This window comes from Eschrichtius robustus, chromosome 12 (assembly GCF_028021215.1).
Source record: "Eschrichtius robustus isolate mEscRob2 chromosome 12, mEscRob2.pri, whole genome shotgun sequence".
In the NCBI taxonomy this organism is placed as follows: domain Eukaryota; kingdom Metazoa; phylum Chordata; class Mammalia; order Artiodactyla; family Eschrichtiidae; genus Eschrichtius; species Eschrichtius robustus.
Window position 1 is genome coordinate 84,784,661 of NC_090835.1, and position 21,669 is coordinate 84,806,329.

At 54.2% G+C, this 21,669-nt stretch overlaps 5 protein-coding genes across 7 annotated transcripts; 3 read left to right on the top strand and 2 right to left on the bottom strand.

Annotated features, from left to right (window-relative positions):
* Nucleotides 1-1,643: 1,643 nt before the first annotated feature.
* On the top strand, nt 1,644-6,692 carry CLIC1 (chloride intracellular channel 1). Of its 2 annotated transcripts, none has more exons than XM_068559270.1 (6): nt 1,644-1,904; nt 4,000-4,109; nt 4,303-4,428; nt 4,576-4,682; nt 5,150-5,331; nt 6,296-6,692. In XM_068559270.1, the coding sequence occupies exons 1-6, from the start codon at nt 1,866-1,868 to the stop codon at nt 6,455-6,457; spliced, it is 726 nt and encodes a 241-aa protein (XP_068415371.1). In that variant the 5' UTR covers nt 1,644-1,865; the 3' UTR covers nt 6,458-6,692. The 2 variants fall into 2 exon arrangements, with proteins under 2 accessions (XP_068415371.1, XP_068415372.1); XM_068559271.1 differs by lacking the exon at nt 1,644-1,904 and adding an exon at nt 2,325-2,344.
* A 678-nt stretch (nt 6,693-7,370) lies between these two features.
* Nucleotides 7,371-10,718, top strand: DDAH2 (DDAH family member 2, ADMA-independent). Of its 2 annotated transcripts, none has more exons than XM_068558459.1 (7): nt 7,371-7,604; nt 8,444-8,807; nt 8,923-9,022; nt 9,148-9,221; nt 9,399-9,518; nt 10,056-10,205; nt 10,395-10,718. In XM_068558459.1, exons 2-7 carry the CDS (start codon nt 8,511-8,513, stop codon nt 10,509-10,511), a joined length of 858 nt encoding a protein of 285 aa, XP_068414560.1. In that variant the 5' UTR covers nt 7,371-7,604; nt 8,444-8,510; the 3' UTR covers nt 10,512-10,718. The 2 variants fall into 2 exon arrangements, with proteins under 2 accessions (XP_068414560.1, XP_068414561.1); XM_068558460.1 differs by lacking the exon at nt 7,371-7,604 and adding an exon at nt 8,108-8,306.
* Nucleotides 10,719-12,619: 1,901 nt separating this feature from the next.
* MPIG6B (megakaryocyte and platelet inhibitory receptor G6b) lies at nt 12,620-14,313 on the bottom strand. The gene is made up of 6 exons (XM_068558461.1): nt 14,253-14,313; nt 13,681-14,028; nt 13,431-13,521; nt 13,032-13,072; nt 12,823-12,921; nt 12,620-12,693 (listed from the first exon to the last, which is right to left on the bottom strand). The coding sequence occupies exons 1-6, from the start codon at nt 14,311-14,313 to the stop codon at nt 12,620-12,622; spliced, it is 714 nt and encodes a 237-aa protein (XP_068414562.1).
* A 1,341-nt stretch (nt 14,314-15,654) lies between these two features.
* On the top strand, nt 15,655-18,285 carry LY6G6C (lymphocyte antigen 6 family member G6C). Its single transcript, XM_068558870.1, has 3 exons — nt 15,655-15,713; nt 17,093-17,203; nt 17,657-18,285. Exons 1-3 carry the CDS (start codon nt 15,662-15,664, stop codon nt 17,869-17,871), a joined length of 378 nt encoding a protein of 125 aa, XP_068414971.1. The 5' UTR covers nt 15,655-15,661; the 3' UTR covers nt 17,872-18,285.
* Nucleotides 18,286-19,193: 908 nt separating this feature from the next.
* On the bottom strand, nt 19,194-20,690 carry LY6G6D (lymphocyte antigen 6 family member G6D). Its single transcript, XM_068558353.1, has 3 exons — nt 20,636-20,690; nt 20,390-20,536; nt 19,194-19,417 (listed from the first exon to the last, which is right to left on the bottom strand). The coding sequence occupies exons 1-3, from the start codon at nt 20,688-20,690 to the stop codon at nt 19,194-19,196; spliced, it is 426 nt and encodes a 141-aa protein (XP_068414454.1).
* Nucleotides 20,691-21,669: the final 979 nt, after the last annotated feature.

Below are 21,669 nucleotides of genomic sequence, written 5' to 3' on the forward strand. Positions count from 1 at the left end.
AGTAGCGCTGCTTTGACCTCCCTTCCTCAGATGGAAGGGGTCATGTGTGCAGATTTTGAGGGTCACCCTGGAGGAGATTCCCCCCCAACAAACACATACTCGTTGAATCATTCTACATCCTTATCGGATGTTACAATTCAAGGGAGCAAACACCAAATATATCCCCTCTCTGAGGAGAACAGAGAAAGGCCTTTCTCCATGGAGGAGAAAACCCACAGAAGAGGAAGCATGAGAGGAAACCGCTAACTGCTGGTTCCAGCACCTCTCTTCACTCCACCCCCTCCTCCCCCAACTCTCTCCCTTTCTTTAAGTTTCAAGCCCTGTTTTGCTCCTATGTCCTTGCATTCCACCATGATTTTCTGAAACTGTAGGTGTCCTGTTAGACAGAGGGTGGTGAGGAAGAAAGGGATGGCTGGATAGGAGATTCAAATGTGGAGGCTGGCATATGTCCAGTTTGGAGGACATATTTTTGGGCTATTTTTCAGCAGATCATAAAGGGTTTGATAGAACCTCCAAAATCAAGGTTATTGGGGAGAGAACTCTTCTTCCTCTGTCCTCCCTACTTATTTATTTATTTATTTTGGGCTGCACTGGGTCTTCATTGCTGTGCCCGGGCTTCTCATTGCGGTGGCTTCTCTTGTTGCGGAGCACGGGCTCTAGGCACGCAGGCTTCAGTAGTTGTGGCACGTGGGCTTCAGTAGTTGTGGCACGTGGGCTTCAGTAGTTGTGGCACGTGGGCTCAGGATCCTCCAGGACCAGGCCTCGAACCCATGTCCCCTGCATTGGCAGGCAGATTCTTAACCACTGCGCCACCAGGGAAGCCCCCTCCTTTCTTCTTTATTTAGTCCTTAGTCCTTCTAAGGACTCCACTCACCCTATTCTGTCTGATCTTCACTTTTTTCCCCCATGATAGGACCAGCTACCACCAGCCCCTAGCATCGGTACAGCTCTACTCTGGGGCCACAATAACCCCATGCTTCCACCCCATCTCCAAGGCAACCCGTCAGTGATAAAAGGGCAAGGGGCACAGGAAAGGGCCCCAGATGGGGGGGACAGAAGTAGAAGTATTAAAGCTGACCGGGCTGTGGAGCAGGAGAGTACCTCTGCCAGTGATGAGGCCCCTTGGCTCAGCTTCCTGTTTCCCCAGCACAAGGCCTGGTTATCTCCTTTCCCCACCCCTACCCTACCTCTCACAGCTCTCTTCCCCCAACCCCAGCTTCCACTTGCAAGTCCCTCTCCTGGGCCACAGTCCTAGCAACCCAGAATTTGGACTGGAGTCCCGAGGGAACTTGGAGAAAGTAATAAAGGACCACCTTTCCCTTCTATAATTCCCTTTCTGGGCCCTCAGGGACGTGCTCAAGCAGTCGGTGTCAGATTTCTTGTGTGAGGGTTGAGTGGGAGTGTCCTCTGATTAATGAAGCAGGGAAACTGAGGCAGAAAAAAGTCCTTTGTTCAAGGAGACTGGCAGGGACAAAAGAAGTTTCCCAGGATTCCATCTCCCCAACACCCCCTTCCCCATCATATCTGGGAGACCTGAGGCTCACCCTTCCGGGCCCACTCCCTAGGTCGTCGAGTTCCGCCCCCGCGCCTGTCCCCTCCGCAGGTTCAGGGCGGGGCGGTCTGTGAGTCAGCTCCCAGATCCAGCCCGGGAGAGGGTAGAGCTAGATCCGCTGGGTGTGGAGTACGCTGGACTGGTCGAGAGGCCGCGTCTGGAGTGAGCGGGTCTGATCGGGCTCTTGCTGCGCTGCAGGGCGAGTAGTCCTAGGTCTGGGGGAGAGAATCTTTTCTGTGAGACCGCCTTCTCCCTGGCCCCGCCCCCTCCCAGTTCCCTCAGAGACGGCCGCTTCCTGGTCCCCGTCGCAACCATGGCCGAAGAACAACCGCAGGTTGAATTGTTCGTGAAGGTAAGAACACCTTCTCCCTCCTAGGCCCCCCTCTGAGTTCCTGGAAGGCAACTCTCACTTTTCCCCAGCTCCAGCCTTAACTTCCTAATCCCTTTCCTCTTTGATCCCCACCCCCAAACCCACGTGCAGTCTTTAGGGCGTGTGTGGCAGGGGCCTGGGGTGGTGGTGGCCGGGGTTTGGGAAGGGAAGACAATTGATGTGTGCGCGGGTAATGAGAAATCTAGGCTCAACCCTGAAAAGTTTGTAGAAGTGCAAGTTTCCAGCAGCCTGAAGGACAGGAAAGTAGAGAAAAGGGAGGGTTCCCAGGAGCTGAGAAGATTGACGGGAGTGGGTGTGGGGGGACAGCTGATAGGAGGAATGAGAGAGAAGGCGGCAGCAGGAAACCTACAGGCTTTGGGTGGGACAGAGGGAGACATCCGGCCCTACAAGAAGATCAGAGGGTGAGGAGCATAGTGGGGGAGACTTGGATGGGGGGGGTGGTGTCGGGGAGGGGGAGGTTTCAAGGAAGAGGGTGTGGTCCGGAGGCCTGGGAGTGGGACCAGGTGAAATGGGAAGAATTGGTGGGGTGGAAGGAGACAGGAGAGTGGGAGTGGAGTTCCAGAAGCTGGCTCAGAGAGGTGATGGGGTCGAGAACGAGTGTCCTGAGGACTTGGAGAAGCGAGAGAAAGGATGGTGGCGAGGAGATGAGAGTTGAACTGTGGCTACCACGAGGGTAGATGGGGAGAGAGAACAGAAGGAGGAGGAGAGCTGGGTTAGGGCGTTTAGGGTTTGGGGGTTATAGAAACAGAAGAAAAAGAGTTGCCCCAGCTCTGTTCTCTCGGGTGTGGATGAGGAGAGGTGGTCCCAAGGCATTTGCATATCGAAACCGCAGGCTGCCGTTTCTGACCCGCTCCCTTCCCCACTAGCACTGCATTCTCTCCCCTCTCTGGACCTCTTCTCTGTGCCCCTCCCTCCCTTTAGCGACCTCCCCCTCCGTCGGTAACTCCCGGTTCACACATTCTCCCCACCCTTCACTTTCCTGCCTCCTTTCTCTCCACTTCCCCGCTTTTGTTCATCTAGCCTTTGTGTGTTCCAGCCCGTTTCATCCTCTCCTTTATGCTGGGGCTTCTCCGGTAGCCATTCCCTCTCCCTCAGCCGTGCCTGGGTCGACCCCCTTAGGTGTGGTCCCCACCTCACTCTCACACTTGCCTCAGGGGCTATTTTTATTTTTACTCCTGGGTGAGACTGCGCTACAGAGATTCCAGCCCTGGGTCCTGTGTGAGGAAGATTATCTGGAGCCAGGGGACTTGTCCTGGGAAACCCCAGCCATGCCCAGGGAAGAGGGAGGTGGCCTTTGCTGCCCAGGCCTCAGCCTCACAGGTCCCTGCCCCCACTGCTTGCCAGGAAGGAAGCTGCTGAGACCGGAGACACAGTGAGATGAATCACCCTCAGCTAACGGGGAGGTGTCCTTTGGGGGATGAGATCACTACTTGCCGATTAGAGGGCAGCCCCCCTCCGCGAGGCCCTCCACACCTCTAGGGCGAGGCTCTGAGCCCCTTGACTCTCCACCCAGTTGCTTGGGTAGAGGTATAGAGAACCAGAACTCCTGCTTCCAAACCCTGCCCCACCTCTCCTGTTCTCAGGCTCTACTCCATTCAGGAATCCAGGCCTCTAGCCCACAACTCTAGCCTCACCAAAGTCCCTCTCTAGGTGTTATTTCATGGGTTGATGTGAGAATTAAATGAGTTTTTGTATGTAAAGTGCTTAGAATAGTACAGAGAAAACTAACTACACCACCATTAGTCTTCCCTCTCTAGGGTCCAAATCCTCCAAATTCTCCAAAGCCCATTCCCTCTGCCTACCTCCATCTGTCCTCAACTCTCTGGGGAACCAGAAGCCTACCTTTGCAGAAGATATTCTCACTGATCCACCTTAGGTTTGACCCAGACCCCAGGGTGGAGAGCCCAGTTCTGGAGGGGTGCTTTTAGCGGTGAGACTGAGTATGTGTCGTGACTAGGCAGAAACCAGCTGGGTCTGGGAGTAGGAGATGCAGAGAATGGCCTGGGGATGAGTGGGGTGCACCAGGCCTAACCTTGGGCTGGGGGTTGCTTTCCAGGCTGGCAGTGATGGGGCCAAGATCGGGAACTGCCCCTTCTCCCAGAGACTGTTCATGGTGCTCTGGCTCAAGGGAGTCACCTTCAATGTCACCACTGTTGACACCAAGAGGTAGGCACCCTTCTGTTCCTCTAAACTCCCTTGTGCACACACACATGCACACTTACACACTCACCTACCTGAGTCCTTCCATCCTGAACTGTTTTCCCCTCCATCCGGAGCCCCTTTCCCACATCTCTCCATCTCTCCTTTCTGGGTCTCCCTAACCCCCTTTTCCTGTCCTAATGCCTGATCTCTCCTCCAGGCGGACTGAGACGGTACAGAAGCTGTGCCCAGGAGGGCAGCTCCCGTTCCTGCTGTACGGCACTGAAGTGCACACAGACACCAACAAGATTGAGGAATTTCTGGAGGCGGTGCTGTGCCCTCCCAGGTATAGGGGAACTTGGAAAGGGGAGTAGGGGAGCTGGGAGAGAGAGGTTGAAGAAATGAAAAACAGAGATGGTGGTGGGTCTGGGGCAGGGGAGCTGAGGTTCCTCCTCGGAAGATATCTTATCCTGTTTGTCCCATTGGCTTCCAGGTACCCCAAGCTGGCAGCTCTGAACCCTGAATCCAACACAGCTGGGCTGGACATATTTGCCAAATTCTCTGCCTACATCAAGAATTCAAACCCAGCTCTCAATGATAGTGAGTCTTGTGGGTTGGAGGCCTGGGTCCTAGGAGGAATAGAAAAGATCCAGGGATTAGGGGCACCTGGACATTCAGATACCAGGGAGATGGAGCAGATGTTGGCAAATCTTACTTCAATTTAAAAAAATAAAAAGAGAGAGAGAGAGAGAGAGAGACTCTAGATCCAGATGACCTGAGTACAAATTCTAGTAGCTGTGTGACTTTGGGGAATTCATTTAGCTTCTCTGTAAATCCATTTCCAGATCTATAAAATGAGGATAACAATACCTACTTCATGGGTTGATGTGAGAATTAAATGAGTTTTTGTGTGTAAATTGCTTAGAATAGCACAGAGAAAATGAATTACATTAGTGTTAGCTATTATTATTTTGGACTGGACTCACCATTAGTGTTCACCCCCTCATGGGCCTTTTTGGACTATGTCAGTCTTCTGATGTTCTTACCAACTCCCTTCTCTTGCACAGACCTGGAGAAGGGACTCCTGAAAGCCCTGAAAGTTTTAGACAATTACTTGACATCCCCCCTCCCAGATGAAGTAGATGAGACCAGCGCTGAGGATGAGGGCATCTCTCAGAGGAAGTTTCTGGATGGCAATGAGCTCACTCTGGCTGACTGCAACCTGTTGCCAAAGCTCCACATAGTACAGGTGAGTGGTCATTGTGGGAGGAGAGGGTGGTCGCTGGGATGGCTCTTTAAGGGGCTCCCACGCAGGCTTCCCATGACAATCACTCCAAAGGTGGTTTCTTTCTTAGGGTGGTTTTCAATAGCAGACACCACCCCATTCCTTCTCTGCTGTCTTTGCTGGCAAGACCACTACTTGAGAGAATTACATTCCACGATGCAAGGTGTGGGTGCAAACAGACTGGCCTAGGGTAACACATCCCAGTATTACTTTCAAGAATGCTCTTCCTGTCTCTATCATTGCCAAATCCCCAGATCAGAGAGCAGGCTTTTCCTAAAATCAAAGTTTTAAGTCTATAGCTTCAGTCTCCACTTCCTCTTGTGGAAGATGAAAACTGCTGGTTCCCATGTTTTTGTCATAGTTCAAAGCTATGGTTTAGTTTCTGAAACGTGGGCCCAGTGTCAGTCTGCTGCAGAACTGTGTACTAAAAATCTCTGTACTAGGCACTGAAAGACAAGATATGTGGTGATTGGTCCTTGCCCTCAAAGGATCTGAAATCTAGCTGAGAAGATAAAACATTCACATGATTAATAATAACATGATTAAAAGCCAAATGAAAAGTAGAAAGAGTTGCTGTGGAAATTCAAGAGGAGAATTTTATGGTTTGTGAATTATATTTCAAAATCAAGAGGGGAAAACTAGCACCATGGACTGGGGTGGCCTGAAAAGCGGCTGGTTATAAATGGCCAGGATTTCAGTAAGTGGAGAGGAAGGGTGAAGGCCTTACAAGATAGTGAGGAGTTAAGAAAGATGATTGAAGATGATTCATATGGGAGATAAGAATCATAGGAAGAGAAACCAGATAGTGGACCTACTCGAATGCCTGGATTTTATCATGAGGCCTTGGGATAAGGGAAAGACCAAGAGCATGGCAGCCAATGTGACTTCCCTGAAGCTAACCTACTGGTTCTCCTCTACCCACCCCTAGGTGGTATGTAAGAAGTACCGAGGATTCTCCATTCCGGATGTGTTTCGGGGAGTGCATCGGTACCTGCGCAATGCCTATGCTCGGGAAGAGTTTGCCTCCACCTGTCCAGATGATGAGGAGATCGAGCTGGCCTATGAGCAAGTGGCCAAGGCCCTCAAATAAGCCCTTCCTGGAGCTCCTTCGCCCCCCTCCATTTTCTCCACAAAGGCCCTGGGTGGTTTCCACATGGTTACCCAATGGACACACTCCAAAATGGCCAGTGGGCATAGAATCCTGGAGCACCTGTGCAGGGCTTGCTGGGGGGATGAGGAGAAAGGATGGGGGATCTGGGTGAGATTTTTACTATGGGGTGGGTAGGACAACGTATTTCAGTAATAAAGTACAGAATGAAAGTCTAGTGCTTTGGGACCTCCCTGGTGGCACAGTGGTTAAGAATCCACCTGGCAATGCAGGGGACATGGGTTCGAGCCTTGGTCCGGGAAGATCCCACATGCCGCGGAGCAACTAAGCCTGTGTGCCACAACTACTGAGCCTGTGCTCTAGAGCCTGTGAGACCGGGTGCAAAAACTCCTGAAGCCCGTGCGCCTAGAGCCCGTGCTCCCGCAACAAAAGAAGCCACCGCAATGAGAAGCCCGCGCACCGCAACGAGGAATAGCAGCCCCCGCTCCGCAACTAGAGAAAGCCCGCAACTAGAGAAAGCCCGCGCCTAGCAATGAAGACCCAATGCAGCCAAAAATAAACAAATAATTTTAAAGGGAAAAAAAAAAGAAAATCTAGTGTTTTTACACAAAGGGGGCTTGGAGTGTGAGTAACACGGAATGAAGAGTGGGTCAATGACCTTGAACTCCTGGCAGAAACCAGGAATTTAGAAGAGGGGTGCTTGTGACGGGGCTGCCATTCTTAGAGCGGGTCTACCATAGCGCTGTTTTGTGCTCCATGTCGCACTTGCAGCCCAGCTGCCAGAGCCGACCAGATCTGGGTGGGTCTGGGCAGAGCTCATGGGGCGGGGCCGAATTCCGAGAAGGGGGGCGCAGTCGGGGTGGAGCGGGCGCGGCAAAGCAGGGCGGAATGGGCGTGACATCGAGGAGCCCCGCCCCGTCCCGCTTAGACAATGCCCCGAAGCCGCCAGACCGTCGCGCCCCCGACCCTCTGTAGTACTTGAGCGCGCCTACCCGGGGACCCCTCAAAGCCAAAGCTGCAATCCCCGAGGCTTGAAGACTACGACTCTCTTCTTCACCAACTCTGTCCTCAGGGGGGTGGGGCCCCAGCCAAGAACACAGAGCTGCAAGAGTGGGGGTGGCCGCAGGAGGTGAGTCTGGAGGGAGGTGTTCCTCGGACCGTGTGTGGGCCGGAGTTTGGGGGTGCTGGGCCCGTGCTTGCGCCGGACAGTGCAGAGGGTCGACATTTGGGTGCGGAGCTGAGTCCGGGTGGACTTCGGGGAAGATGGATCGGGAGACTGGGGGACCCGGTCCTGGCGCCCGGAGCGGTGCCTGCTCCCCAGAACCACGCCCCCCCGTTTCCCCGCCCCTCGGATTTCGTTTTAGACCTCTCCCAGTCCTCCGGGACTCAGTCTGGTTTACACTGGGTCGCGCTAGGAACGGAGTGACCGGCCAGGGTGGAGAGGATGTTTAACTCCTTAGGCTCTAATTCCTCCCTCCTTGTCCCTCTCTCCCTTTCTCGCTCGGACACCCAGGACTTTCATCACCCAGGTCCTGACTCTCTCCCCAGCTGTCTCCTCCTGTCCCATAACCCTTGTGGGTTCCTCGCCGCACTTCGGGTCCCTAAGGCAGCGAGCAGCAGAGGGTTAAGGGGGCGGGGCCGCTGCATTTTTTGGGAGTGAGCGCATCCTAGCGGCTGCCAAGAGGGGCGCCCGGCAGGGACCTCTGGAAGCCCCCGAGCAGGGGCAACAGGTGTTTTGGAGACTAGGGATCCCGATCTCGTTCCTCGGACTCCCCCTAAAGCAGCAGACCCGCGAGGATGCGGGGTGGAGTGGGGTCAGCAGGAGAGGAAGGTCTGGAGGGGGTGGGGTGGAGTGGGAGGGGCGCCCGGAGATGGCAGGAGGAAGACCCGGGCGCTTTTAACCATCCCCCTATGCCCTTCTCTGCATGTCTCTCTCTCTGCCTACCCCCGTTCTGTTTCTTCTCCCAGACAGGTGAAGTAAAAAAGAGACAACTAAGAAATCAGCGCAGCCGGAGGGGGCGTCTGTGTGGATGGGATGGGGACGCCAGGGGAGGGGCTGGGCCGCTGTTCCCATGCCCTGATCCGGGGTGTCCCGGAGAGCCTGGCGTCGGGAGAGGGTGCGGGGGCTGGCCTCCCGGCTCTGGACCTAGCCAAAGCTCAGAGGGAGCATGGGGTGTTGGGGGGTAAACTGAGGCAGCGATTGGGGCTGCAGCTATTAGAACTGCCTCCTGAAGAGTCGCTGCCGCTGGGACCGCTGCTTGGTGACACCGCTGTGATCCAAGGGGATACGGCCCTAATCACGCGGCCCTGGAGCCCCGCCCGCAGGCCGGAGGTGAGCGCCTGGGCACGGGTGGGGTAGGGGGAAGGGAGGATCTGGACGTCTGGGGCTTAAGGGAAGAATGGGGGTGGGAATGTCTCCGCTTCGCGCCCTCTTCTCCTGCCCTAAGGTCGATGGCGTCCGCAAAGCCCTCCAGGACCTGGGACTCCGAATTGTGGAGATGGGGGACGAGAACGCGACGCTGGATGGCACTGACGTTCTCTTCACCGGTGAGGCTGGGGTGCTTGCACCCTGGGGCTTGGCACAGGGAAGCAGACTTTGGGAGACTGGGCCATCTCGGGCCTTGCTTCCAACCCACTCCCGCCTCATACCTCGACGGCCTCCCTGGGCTCAGGCCGGGAGTTTTTCGTAGGCCTCTCCAAGTGGACTAATCACCGAGGAGCTGAGATCGTGGCGGACACGTTCCGGGTGAGGAGCGGGACCAGCCTTGGGTGGGGGGAGCAGAGAGCGGATGGGGGTCGGAGGGACCTGGGCGGGGGCGCGGGGCGGGCCGCGCTGAGGAGGAAGAGGCTGAGAGCAGCCTGTGTTTGAGGGTATCCTCTCACCCTTCCCGCGTCCCTGAATACTCTCCCTTGGTCCCCTTAGGACTTTGCCGTCTCCACGGTGCCGGTCTCGAGCCCCTCCCACCTGCGTGGCCTCTGCGGCATGGGGGGACCCCGCACTGTGGTGGCGGGTAGCAGTGAGGCTGCCCAAAAAGCTGTCAGGGTGAGAAGGGGCGGGGCTGGGGTGGGGCAGGTTGGGGCTCGGCCAACAAAGTGGGCGTGGCTCCGGGCCTGGGAGGCGGGGAGTTGGGAGGCTCTGAGAATTAACTCCAACCCCTACCCTCATGGAGCTGTCCATCTATGTGAAAACACGTGTGAAAACAAGAAGTTACTATAAACGGGACAGACAGCTGGAACACCAAGGAACAGGGGCAATTAACATCGTTTTCCCGAGTTTCAAGAAACTCCCTAAAGGGCACCCAAGCTGCGTCTTGAAGGATGGATAGGACCGACCCGTGGGGTCTGAAGTAGGGGAGAAGTGGGTAGCAGGTGGAAAGAACTGCGTGTGAGTCCGAGGTGGAAATTAGACAAGTTAATTAAAGCGCTTAATGCCTGACACATAGTAAGTTCTATGTGATTGCTGTCATTATTATTCCACAATAATGTAACTCTGTCCCCAGCGCTTAGCGGTGGTAGGGCAGCCGGACTCAGTTGTGGAGAGGCTCTGAGCCTTGCATGCTTCCTCTCTCCTCTCCCCCAGGCAATGGCAGTGTTGACGGATCACCCCTATGCCTCCCTGACCCTCCCAGATGATGCAGCGGCTGACTGTCTCTTTCTGCGTCCTGGGCTGCCTGGTATGCCCCCTTTCCTCCTGCACCGTGGAGGCGGGGACCTGCCCAACAGCCAGGAGGTGAGAGAAGGCAGGAGCTCCACCACCACCACCAACCAGAGAAATGGGGCTCAGGCCTCCCTAGTGGGAGGAAGAAGGGGTACCTTTTCTAGAAGCCTGGGTGGGGCCACTCTAGCTGGCTGAAATGGGGCCCTGGCTGTGGGCCTTGGGGTCTTACTCCCTTCTCCCCACACACTGTCCTCCCTGCAGGCACTGCAGAAGCTCTCTGACGTCACCCTGGTACCTGTGTCCTGCTCGGAACTGGAGAAGGCAGGCGCTGGGCTCAGCTCCCTCTGCCTGGTGCTCAGCACACGTCCCCACAGCTGAGAGCCTGGCCTTGGGGTCCTGGCTGACCAGGGGCAGGGTGGCATAGGAGTAGAAGGGGAAGGAAGGTTAGATAGAGGACAGTGAATAGTAGTAGTGGGGAGATGGCCCCAAGGTAGGGGGAGGGCATAGAGTGAGAAAAAGGATAGAGGTCACTGGGTGAGTCCTCTCCCCAAGAACTAATAAAATAGAACTGACCTTTTAGACTGGGCTGCGACTGGGCTGCGACTGGTGTCTTACTGGGGCAGAGGGTCAAGGGCAGGGCTGAAACCTGAGGTTGGGGTCAGTGCTGGGAAGGAGCAAACCCTCATTCAGCGCTCACTGACTCATTGTCCAGCCCTGTCATAGCTGCTTGGGCACAAGATGGACAGGACAGAATTTCTATAATGGGGAGCATGTACAGGGCAGAGAAAAAATATGGGTGAATCACTCACTGAATTTATCTAAATGTCAGATGATTCAGAGACTGGGAGATCAACAGCCCATCCCTAGTTGATAGGAGGAAATGACATTTCCAGGGATATTCATTTTCACTCATTTACTGAGGCTTAGCAGTGATATAAAAAGGGTCAATCTCCTGATATCAGGGGACTCACAGTACATGAATATTTCTTATAAATTGAAATACAGGTTGTAATGGAACAATTCACAGGAGGCTGTTGCTATGAGAGAAATAAGGGGGCTCCCTAGGGCATCAGAGTGTATGCAGGGGTGGGCAAAGTGGGTCAGAAATAGCTTCCCAGAAAAGGCTACACTTGAACTGAGTCCTGAGGATAAATAAGAATTAGCCAGGCAGATAGTGGGGAGGAGGCAAAGGTTAATCCAGGAAGAAGAAATTGCACGGGGCAAAGGCACATTTGGGGGCTGGGAGAATTTCTCTAAGGCTGTCCTGTTCTAGGCACTGAGTGACAGAGATAAGCCTGGAGAGTAAGTAGAGTACTGTAGCACCTTGAACCCAAAGCTGAGGCCCATGGGCCCAGAGCTGAAATACTGCTGAAATATAGGCTGTCAGGAGCAGGTTAGCATTTGGAGAGAATATCTCTAGCTTCAGGAAGGAGAACAAGGGCAGGAGGATGAGGTGGGGCTATGGGTAATCCAGGGAGGAAATAAAGAGTACATTCAGGTGGCAGTGCTGGTGTGAAAAGGGTGTGGACTTGACAGTGACATTAAAATTGAAAGACAGGACTTGGTTTATCGTGTGGGAGTGAGAGGAAGGAGGTCTACATGACTCTCCATTTCTGGCTTGGGCAATGGGTTTGATCAAGAGAGAATGCAGAGGAGGAAGGATTAAGTAAGTGGCTTGGGAGATGACAGTGAGTTGGGTTTTGGACCTGCTGTGTGCAGAATGCCTAGGGCCAGCCAGGCAGGGATGTCTGAGGGACAGTTTGGAAATCTCATATCAGAGATCTGAACTGGAGAGAGTTCTGGATGTTGCTTGCAGAGAAAAAGGCTGAGGACTGGCTGTGGATGACAGCATCCCAGGAGAGGGAGAAGGCAGATAAAGAAAAAGACAAACCTGGAATGGTGGAGAATACTGTAGGGGTAGGGAGCAAGGAGGAGGAGTCCAGAAGGAAGACAACAGCATTAAAGAAAAACAGAGCTTAAATAAGAGCAATCAAAGGCCAAGCCAGATGAATGCTAATAAATGTCTAGTGGGTGTGGTTATTAGGACATCACTGGCAATCTCATGGAGAGCACGTGAGCAGTGGGAGTGGAGTGAAGAAAAAAATGGAAGAGAAAGGTGTAGGCCCTTGGTTCAAAGAGCTTGACTGTGGAGAGAAGGGAAGAGATAGGGCAAAAATCTAGGAGTTGTTGATGTCTTAAGATAGGGAGACAGGGCTTGATCAGGTTTAGAAAGGACATCAGTGGTGAAGGAGACCTGAAAGCTGTGTGAGAGATGGGGGTAAGGAAGGACCAAGATCAGCAGCAGAGATAGCCTGGATCCTCCGTCTCCTGACTCCCAGTCTAGTGCTCATTTCTATCCCATGGTGCCTTCCTGTTCCAGGTGAAGGGCCAAGAAGGGGAGGGGTGTTATGGAGAGCTGGGAGCCCCCAGCTTGTGAGGTAGTAAGGGCTTCCTTTCGAACTACAACCGCATAGGTGGTGGAGGAATCAGCAGGGACCATTGGGGACAGTCGGCAGGATCTTCTGAGGGCCATATGATCCAGGTCTGCGTAGAGCAGGCTCTGAAAGGTGGGGAGGAAGGTAGGAGGGTCTCAGAAGTCTGACTCCCTTGGGGATCCAAGCCTCTGTCTTTCTTGGTCCACTTTACTCACGAATTCTGGCCAGCCCCCATCCCACTCCCAAGCCTTTACCGGCTCCTGGTCCAGGTCCCCTGCAATCTTGGGCTCTTCCTCCTCTCCTGGCCTCTGGGGCTCCGCTTTCACGAGTGGAACTATGTGGGGGGGACAGAGCTGAAGGATTGAGAGAAGGTGACCAACTTGTCTGCTCCCAGCAAGGGCTCAGACTCAGGAACTGGGTGGGGAATGTGCGGGGAAGGCAAATGGGGTGGAGTTAGTCTCACCAAATCTGGGGGGTGGTCGAGGCGGGTGAAGGGGCGAGCGCCTGTAAGAGACGGTTAAGAGTCTTTGAGAACCACTAATCTTGTCTCGCTTGTTCTGGGCCCCAGGACGCGCCAACAACAACCCAGCAACAGGCCGGCTCTGACCAGCAAAACAACCTAGGTTCCACCCGCACAGATAGTTCCGCCCACACTTGGAGCCAGCTCGGCCTCTAGCTTGGCTTCCTTAGCTAGGGCTCCACCCATCAGCCCATGGCCTCGCCCCCAAGTTCCGACCTCCCCCATTCGTCTCCGAACCACATCCGAGGGCTCCTGATGTAGCTTTGGCCCGCGAAAGTTCTGGGCCTGCCCCTCCCGCCTCTGGTCGAGAGCCTTCAACCAGGCCCCGCCCCTAGAGCTCACCTGCGCAGCCAACAGGCCCAGCCCAATACTCCGAGTCCCAGCACCAGCCCAGCGCCCAGCAGCGGGATTAGAATCTGGGGATACACGGACCCTGCGGGAACGTTGGAAGCGGGGTAGCGGTGGATGCCGAGGTTAGGGTGCGGAGACAGAGAGCTAGCTCTCCCACTCAGGAACCCCCAGACCAGGCTTCCCTCCCTGACGGGGGCGTGTGTCTGAGTTAGGTCCCCTTTGTGTGAAGGCCTAGACCTACCGTGGGTAGGCCCCGGAGCTCTGCAGTAGGCCCGGTCCCCCAGCACGTGAAGCTCCGTACGGCTCTCCTTCTCTTGGCGGCCCTTGCAGATAAAGGTGCCCGAGTCCCCCGCGCTCAGGAGCAGCTCCAGCCGCCGGATATCAAGGTTCAGGGCACGTAGGCGGCCAGCAAAGGGCTGGACGGGAGACACGGTGGGGGTCCCGCTCGGTGAGGCCAACAAGATCGCGCGGCGTCCTTTGGACAGGCCTTTGCAGGCCGGGAATCTAGGTGCCCAGACCCAGCGGGTGGGTTGCGAGACCCCTACGCAGGAGAGATTCACCCGGTCCCCGGGGTGGCCGTCCAGTGAAGCTAGGGGAGGTGGGGGTGGGGTTGCGGGGGACGGTGGTCAAGGCAAGTCCACAGAGCAAGACGACCCTCCCTCTTACGTCTTTTCCCTCTCCTCTACCCTCCCGCCATCCTGGATCTTCCCATACACATCTCATCCCCCCCCTCCACCGGGTCGCCTCCTCCTCCTGCCTCAGTCTTTCCTTGCCCATTCCGACTTTCCTGGGGACTTTCCTGGGATGGCTTACCCCCGGGGTTCCCCTGGGCCCTCCACAGCAGCAGCGGCAGCAGCTGCAGAACCAAGGCCATGGCTGCGATGTGGTGGGAAGAGGAGGCCAGTGAATCAGCGAAGGAGACCGGAGGGAAATCAGAGGGGGGTGGAGGGGGCAGACCGCAGGTCTGGGGGCTCCGATAAGGGGTGGGGGAGGGGCCACCAGCTGCCCACTTCCCTCTGGGAATCCTTGCAGGCAGGTTCACAGCCCTCAACCAATGCTCACTTAGAATTCATGCTGGGGCCCTTTACACAAGCACTTTCGCAGACTTTAACTCTTGAAGCGTAGCAGTTGCCGGGAGCACCACAATTTCTGGATCTTGGCTGTCTGAATTCAAATCTCGACTTCACCACCTACTAGCTGCGTGATGTGCGCAAGTCGCTTAACTTCTCTGGGCCTGCTTGCTCATCTGTAAAATGGGAATAAAAGCACCTACCTCGCACAGTATTGTGAGAACTAAATAAAGTAATACACGGTAAATGCCTAGAACAATGGCAGAGACATAGGAGCACTATACGCTTGCCATTATTACTATTTCTATTCTTATTTTAGCTGCTACCTCACCCCTCTGTGCCCACTCCGTCCCTCCCGGCCCAAGGTGGCCCGCCCAAGTTGGCAGGTTTTGATTAGGGAGGCGCTTTGGAGTAGGTGCACAGCCCCACACCCAGTACTTCATCTGCCCTCACTGCACCGGAGCAACCAAGGCCAGGCCAAGCCCAGGTGGAGCCAGGATGAGGTTCTGAGAACCTTCAGGGGGCCTGAGGCAGCCCCTCCCTAACAGGCAGCTCCAGCCCATGCCTCTGCTGCTTTGACATCACAGAAGCTCTTGGTGACATCATAAATCCTACCCCTCCATCCTGTGGCTGAGGAGGGGTTGGGAAAACTAAGTGGAGGCTGAACTGAGATTAATTTGGTGCTCAATTTCTGCCCACATACCCCCTACCAATGCCCCCCAGGGACCAAAATTTTGCAGTCAGCTTGGGCCACACCCCATTGTCCATTTCCCAGGAACCAGCAGACACTGCTACCACCACAGCCACTGTAACATCACAGGGGCCTTTGGTGATACTTCTTCAGAGGACTGGGCAGACAGGGATGTTACTCCTGGGGGCCAGGAGGGTGTGTCTTGGACTGAAACCAAGAACCAAAATGGAGTTGGCCACTAGTGCACCTACCCTCCCCACCTCTCCCATCCCCATCCCTACTGCCCCACTGGGTCCTGCTTAGCCCCTCCCTAAATGGGGAAGGAGGGGCCACCAGAGGCCAGGGAGGGCGGGACTGGTGTGGTTATAAATTCCAAAAAGGCCACTCAAATCCCAGAGCAGGAGCCCTGAAATTCTACTCTGTCGGCTGCTGCTGTTGCTACCATTCTCAGGATCCTCACCATGAAAGGCCTTCTGCTGCTCACCTTGTCTTCTCTGCTCTGCTGGGTCTCAGGTGAGCACCTGGGGGCCCCAAGGACCTGGTTCACCTGGTCAGGACTTTTACACCCTGCCCCAGGCACTGCCCTACACTACGCACTACTCAAGATCCCAAGCGCCCCCAGACCCAACTGGCTCAGCTCTCCTGTGCCCCACTGCGACAGGGTCCTTGCTCTATTTCTCAAGGACCCGTGTCTCCATCTTCAGACTCTTCCCCACCTCCAAGACGCACTCTTCTAACCTGCCCAGGGTTCCAGGTCCCCTGGTCCCCACTCCTTGGAAACTCTGATATCCAGCTCCCCTGCCAGCCCCACTCTGATACAGAACTCTCCAGGATCCAGCTTACCTGCTTTCTCCTCTCACCACCTGCACTCAGCCAGGGTGTTCTCCCGGAAATCTAGGCATCCAGCCTGCGGCTTCTTTTGTGACCCATCCTCCCATCTACTCCATCAGGGACTTTGTGCTCAGTCCCTCGTTCAGTGGCCTCTCCTAGATCCCCCCCTGCTCCTCCCTGAGGTGCATACCTCCAGGAACACAAGCTTTCTGGAAGGCTCCAGTGACCTCTCAGAACCTCCCAGGGAACCAGGGAGATTTCCCAGCCTTCTAGGGAGGGAATGCCAAGGTTGCTCACCCCCAGGGTGAGGTGGGTTTCACTGAGGTGCAGTCACCAGGCTCCTCCACCCACGGACTGAACCCTTCCGTCCCTCAAACCTTGAATTGGATGCAGCAGAAGCTTTCGGGGTGCCACCTTCTGCCTTTCTGCACCCATCCTCTCCATTTTGGTAAAGTGCTCGGATGGATTCTGATGATCTGTCTCCCAGATACTTTTCCTTTCTGTCAGAGAGCTACTGGGGTGGGAGGATTCAGTTCAAGTCTGGTTCCTCTTCCCATGCTCTTGGCGGCCCCAGGAGGTGAAGAATACATTGCTAATCTGGCCCCAGGTGGCTTTCTTGCCGGCCTCAAGTTCCAAGCCATTTCTACAAGTGTTGTAACCACCATGATTTTTACTTTTAATATTTCTTCCTATTTCAAGACTCCATCTGTGACCTCTTCTGAATTCCTTCATCTCCTCCCTTGCCACCTCCATTCCTTCCCCATGGTATTCTCACATTTCCTCTGTCCCCAGCCCCATTGTTGGTAACTCTGCCCCTCTTGACTCATCTCCAGATGGGGTGGAATGAAGGAAGATGTTTAGGGTGTGGGCCATTCACAGAGCAACAACTCCACCCTCACCCACTTGCGTTTTTTCTGCATCACTCACCCTCTCTTTCCCTACCAGACCAAACAGGTCAGAATACCTACTTGATTGGCTCTTCTCCACCCTGCCCACCAGCTGGGCTCATCCCCAGGTGAGTCAGACACTCCATCACTTCAGCCCGACTTGTGTCTTCCCAGCTGACATTCGCTGTCACTCCTGCTACAAGGTCCCTTTGCTGGGCTGTGTGGACCGGCAGTCCTGCCACCTGGAACCAGGACAGCAATGCCTGACAACAAATGTGTACCTCGGTAACATTCCTTTCTTCAGTGGGGAGAGGGGGCCAGTGGGAGACTCTATGGCTGGGGATGAGGTGGAACAGAGAATTACAGCAATGATAATATTTGGCCAAGGATTATTATGTGCCAGGCACCATCCTATGTCTTTACAAGGATTGTTTCAATTAATGCTCATGACAACCCTATGATGTGGGTGCTATTATTATACTGAGAAAACAGCCTCAAAAAGAGACAGTAACAGGTCCAAAGCCTCATGGGCAGCAAGTGATAGGACCAGGATTGGGGTGAGGGGCAGGGTAAGGAAGTGCAGGAGAAAGGTTAGACTGAGAAGAGATACAGAAGGGCAGGGCCAGGGGCAGAGTTGGGAAGGAAGGAAGCCTGGGTGGGGTGCATGGGGTGGGGAGGTGGACACAGGCATGCCAGGTGCCCATCTTAACTGTCCCCACTGCCCCCTCCTAACCCCAGGGAAGATGTGGGTTTTCTCCAACCTCCGATGTGGCACACCAGAAGAGCCCTGTCGGGAGGCCTTCAACCAAACCAACCACAAGCTAGGCCTGACCTATAACACCACCTGCTGCAACAAGGACAACTGCAATAACCCAGCCCCTCGGCCCACCCCGGCCCTGGCCCTTGTCCTCCTCACCTCCTTGGCTGGCCTTGGCCTCTGGCTGTTGCACTGAGACTCACTCCATGGCTGCCCCTCCTCCCACCTGCCTTAGCCTGAGCCTCTCTTCTTGTGTCTTCATATCCTCTGCTTCCTTTTGCTCAGAAAAGCATTTCTCCAGACCCTTCATATTTCTTTAATTAGACCGTGGTTTCCCGATCCATCCTTCCATCCCACACCCTCCACTCTGCTTCTCTGGAGTCTCTTTCCATTTCCCTCAACACCACTCCAGATCCTCCATTGTCTCCTAGAAGGGCTCCCCACTTTGCCTCCTGAACTCCCCTGTGCCCTATGTGAGGAGGGATTGGAATCTGGGCCTGAAATGGGGTTTCTGTCCTGTCCCCAATGAAGGCTCCCAGGAAGGACCTGATGACCTCACTGTATGAGCTGATTCTCCAAACCCTGGCTCCCATGCGTACCTCATCCCCATGCTCACCCCTTTCCATTTTGAGTAATAAATGTCTGTATATGATCAATTGTGCATCAGAAGATCTATTGTCAGAGGCGCCCTCCCAGGAAATAACACTCTCAGCCCTCACACTCACCCAAGAACCCTTCAGGGAGTTTCTCTCAGAGGCTGGGCTGGGGCAGATGGAGAAACAGGTTTTGCAGCCTTCCATCCTCTCTTCCAGTATCTGGGGGCTGGCGTACAGGGCCCAGTGTTTGGAGAAGCAATATTTATCTTAAATTTAGGCCACACCTCTGATGTACTGCCAAGAAGGAGGTGCAGCCTGGCTTGAGGGCTCCCCAGAAAGGGTAGGAGAGTTGCATGGGGATGGGACCTGGGACCCTCTTTCCAGGCCTCAGTCCCTCAGGTTAGATTCAGAGGCCTCACCTGGCCTAGTACGTGGGGCACCAAGCAACCCTCCTATCACAGTGCTTACATTTCCTTTCTCAATTCCAAATAGTCATACTGGGAGCCAAGTTGCAAATGCGGGGAAGGGGAACAAGCCCAGACAACGAGGCTCATTGATTCCTGGTGGCCCCCACTCAGCCCAGAGCCTGCTCCCCTCAGTGATCCTTGTTGCTAAGGAAGATTCTCCCTAGCAACAGGATGTAGGAGTCACATAGGGCAGATTCTCCATTGTCCTTTGGGGTTTAGTTGGTTAAGGAGTGCACCATTGTAACTAAGTCCACTGATCCTTGATAACCCCTAAACTAGAGCCTGGTTGCCCCCATATTACTCCTTCAGCCCTCCCATCAACAAAAGATGGAATTTTCCAGTCAGCTCTAGAGTGGTCGATAGATTTTAATGGCTCACAGAGGAGTGTTTATCTTCTCACCTCAGATCCCCTTTGTTCCCTTGCTCCCTTGCTCCCTTCTCTTCCCCTACTCCCACTACCCTCTCCACAGTCCTGACAAGAGCCAGGCTAGGGCAGTGACCCCTGCAGCCACGATGCACGCGGGGGCTGCAGTGCTCGCCACAGCACTGTTGCACAGGTCGCAGACGCAGCAGTCCCTGTGCGTCATATAAGTCACGTCTCCCACCACCTCTGTTTCCACTCGACTGCAATGATGGGCCGCCACGCAGGCTGGATGGTGATGAATCAAGGTCACTGAGGCTGAGAGAGAGAATGAGATTGGGCTGTTGAACTCCTGGCTTGAGGACTTGCCTTCTGGGGCAGAGCAGATGTGATTTCAAGGAGCCCAAAGGGATCCTCTGCCCCCTCAAAAAACACCTCCCTGAAACCAAGTGATCACAGTTAACACACTGACATTGTGAACCCCTGATGGGATGCACTGAAAGGGACCAACATCACTTCTTGCCAAAAGCTCACAACCTCAGTCTAATCATGAGAAAATATCAGGTAAATCCAAATTGCGGGACGTTCTATAAAATAACTCATCAGGACTCTTCAAAAATGTCAAGATCATGGAATCAAAGGAAGACTCAGAACTGTCCCAGAGGGGGGACGACTAAGAAGACAGGAGAGCTAAAGGCAATGTAGGATCCTGGTGTGGGTCCTGGATCAGAAAAAGGACATCAGTGGGACAACTGGCTAAATTGAATAAGGTCTGTAGGTTAGTTAGTTGTACTGTACTGGTGTTATTTTCTGATTTTGCTAATTGTACTATGGTTATATAAGACGTTAACATTAGAGGAAACTGGGTGAGGCTATACAGTACTGATCTGTACTATTTTTCTAATAAAATTAACTTTTCTGTCAATCTAAAATTATTTAGAAACAAAAAAATTAGAATACACACACACACATAACTCCCTGGTCCTTAGCTGATGCCTGCAAGTTGAAGTTTGGCCAAATCTTTTGGTCCCTGCCTTCAAGGGAGCTTTTCACCCATTTGTGAGTGAATGGGCCTATGAGACTCATTCTGGAGGGTAAAAAGGAGGGGGTGGGGCCGCACAGACAGCGGGCTTCCAGGGGCTCAGTGCCAGGAGCCAGAAGGGGCTACAGACCGCTCCACTCTGACAGCGACACCATCTGCCCAGAGCCAGACTGAGCCTGGAAGGTTCTGGAAGCCAGAAGGACTGAAGTAGTAGGGGCTGGAGGCAGGGGGACAAACGGAGGACTCACGGTTTCCAGTTGGCTTGGTCTGTCTCGGGTCTGGTTGGGGTTTGCGCTCCAGGAAGCCGCAGCGTTTGCCCTCGCCGCAAGTGGTCACGGTCTCTTTGCAGGAGCCGCTGGGGCCTCCACCGCAGTCATAGCACCGCTTGCGGTTTCCTGGCAGGAGAGAAGAGGTGCTGGAACTGGGTGGGGTAGGGGGGGCGGCTGGCACAGGGCGACGGGCCTTTGTGACAGGCGCCTTGGCTGCCTCCTTACCCAAGGCAGCCCGCAGCAGGGTGCTGAGCGGGATCCCAGCAAACAGGGGGTTCATTGTGTCTGCCTGTGTCTGTAGCGCCTCTCCCTCCCGCCCACCCGCCTCCCTGGCCCTGCTCTGCCAGCCTTTTATCCCCCTTGCCTTGGGCTTTTTTTTTTTTTTAATTTTTATTTATTTATTTTTGGCTGCATTGGGTCTTCGTTGCTGCGCGCGGGCTTTCTCCAGTTGTGCTTGCCTTGGGCTTTATAGGGCAATAAAAAGGGAGGAAAGAGACTCCTCCAGCAGCCACCGGGGCCGCAGTGGGGACAGGGAGGGGCCCCCACAGGAGAAAGAGCTCTCAGCATCCTCTGGCATCCCCAAACTCCTCCATCTCAGGAACAATTCTAAAACGGTGGCCCCAGACCTCCTGCGGGTCCCTAAGGCCCTTTTAGAGGGTCCTCTGCCGTTTTCCTTTTCCAACTACATATCTGTCAGATTTTCCTCAGATACTTCAATCAAAACAACAAATCCCAACAGGTTGAATGCAGAAGCAGATGTGAAAACCCAGCCATCTTCTATTTCTTCTATTAAGCCCACCATTAAATAGATTCCCCAAAGGGTGAAGCCATGCCACTCTTCTCACTGTACTGTTGGGAAAGGAATTATTTTTCGCAAAACTATGTTTTGTTAACATGTAATAGGTTTATTGTTTTTTTATTTTTAAATGAACCTATTAAAGTATTCTATTTCTATTTCTCATATAGCAAATATTGATATAACTTACATAAGAAAAGCTCTTTGGGGTCTTCAGTAATTTTTGCGTGTAAAGAGGTCCTGAGATAAATGTTTTGAAAACTGCTGCTCAGTGGATACCTGTGTCTCCTCTGCCTCACATCTCCCCCACCCTGTCTGCCTCTTACTCCCAGTACTTCTGCCCTGATTCCCCAGGTGCAGCTCTTCTCCCCAATCTCTTAAGCCCCCGTCTTCCAGACTCTACCACCCGTACTCCCAAATCTTATCGCTGCCTTCCTTCCTGGTCTTTCTGACCCTCATCCCT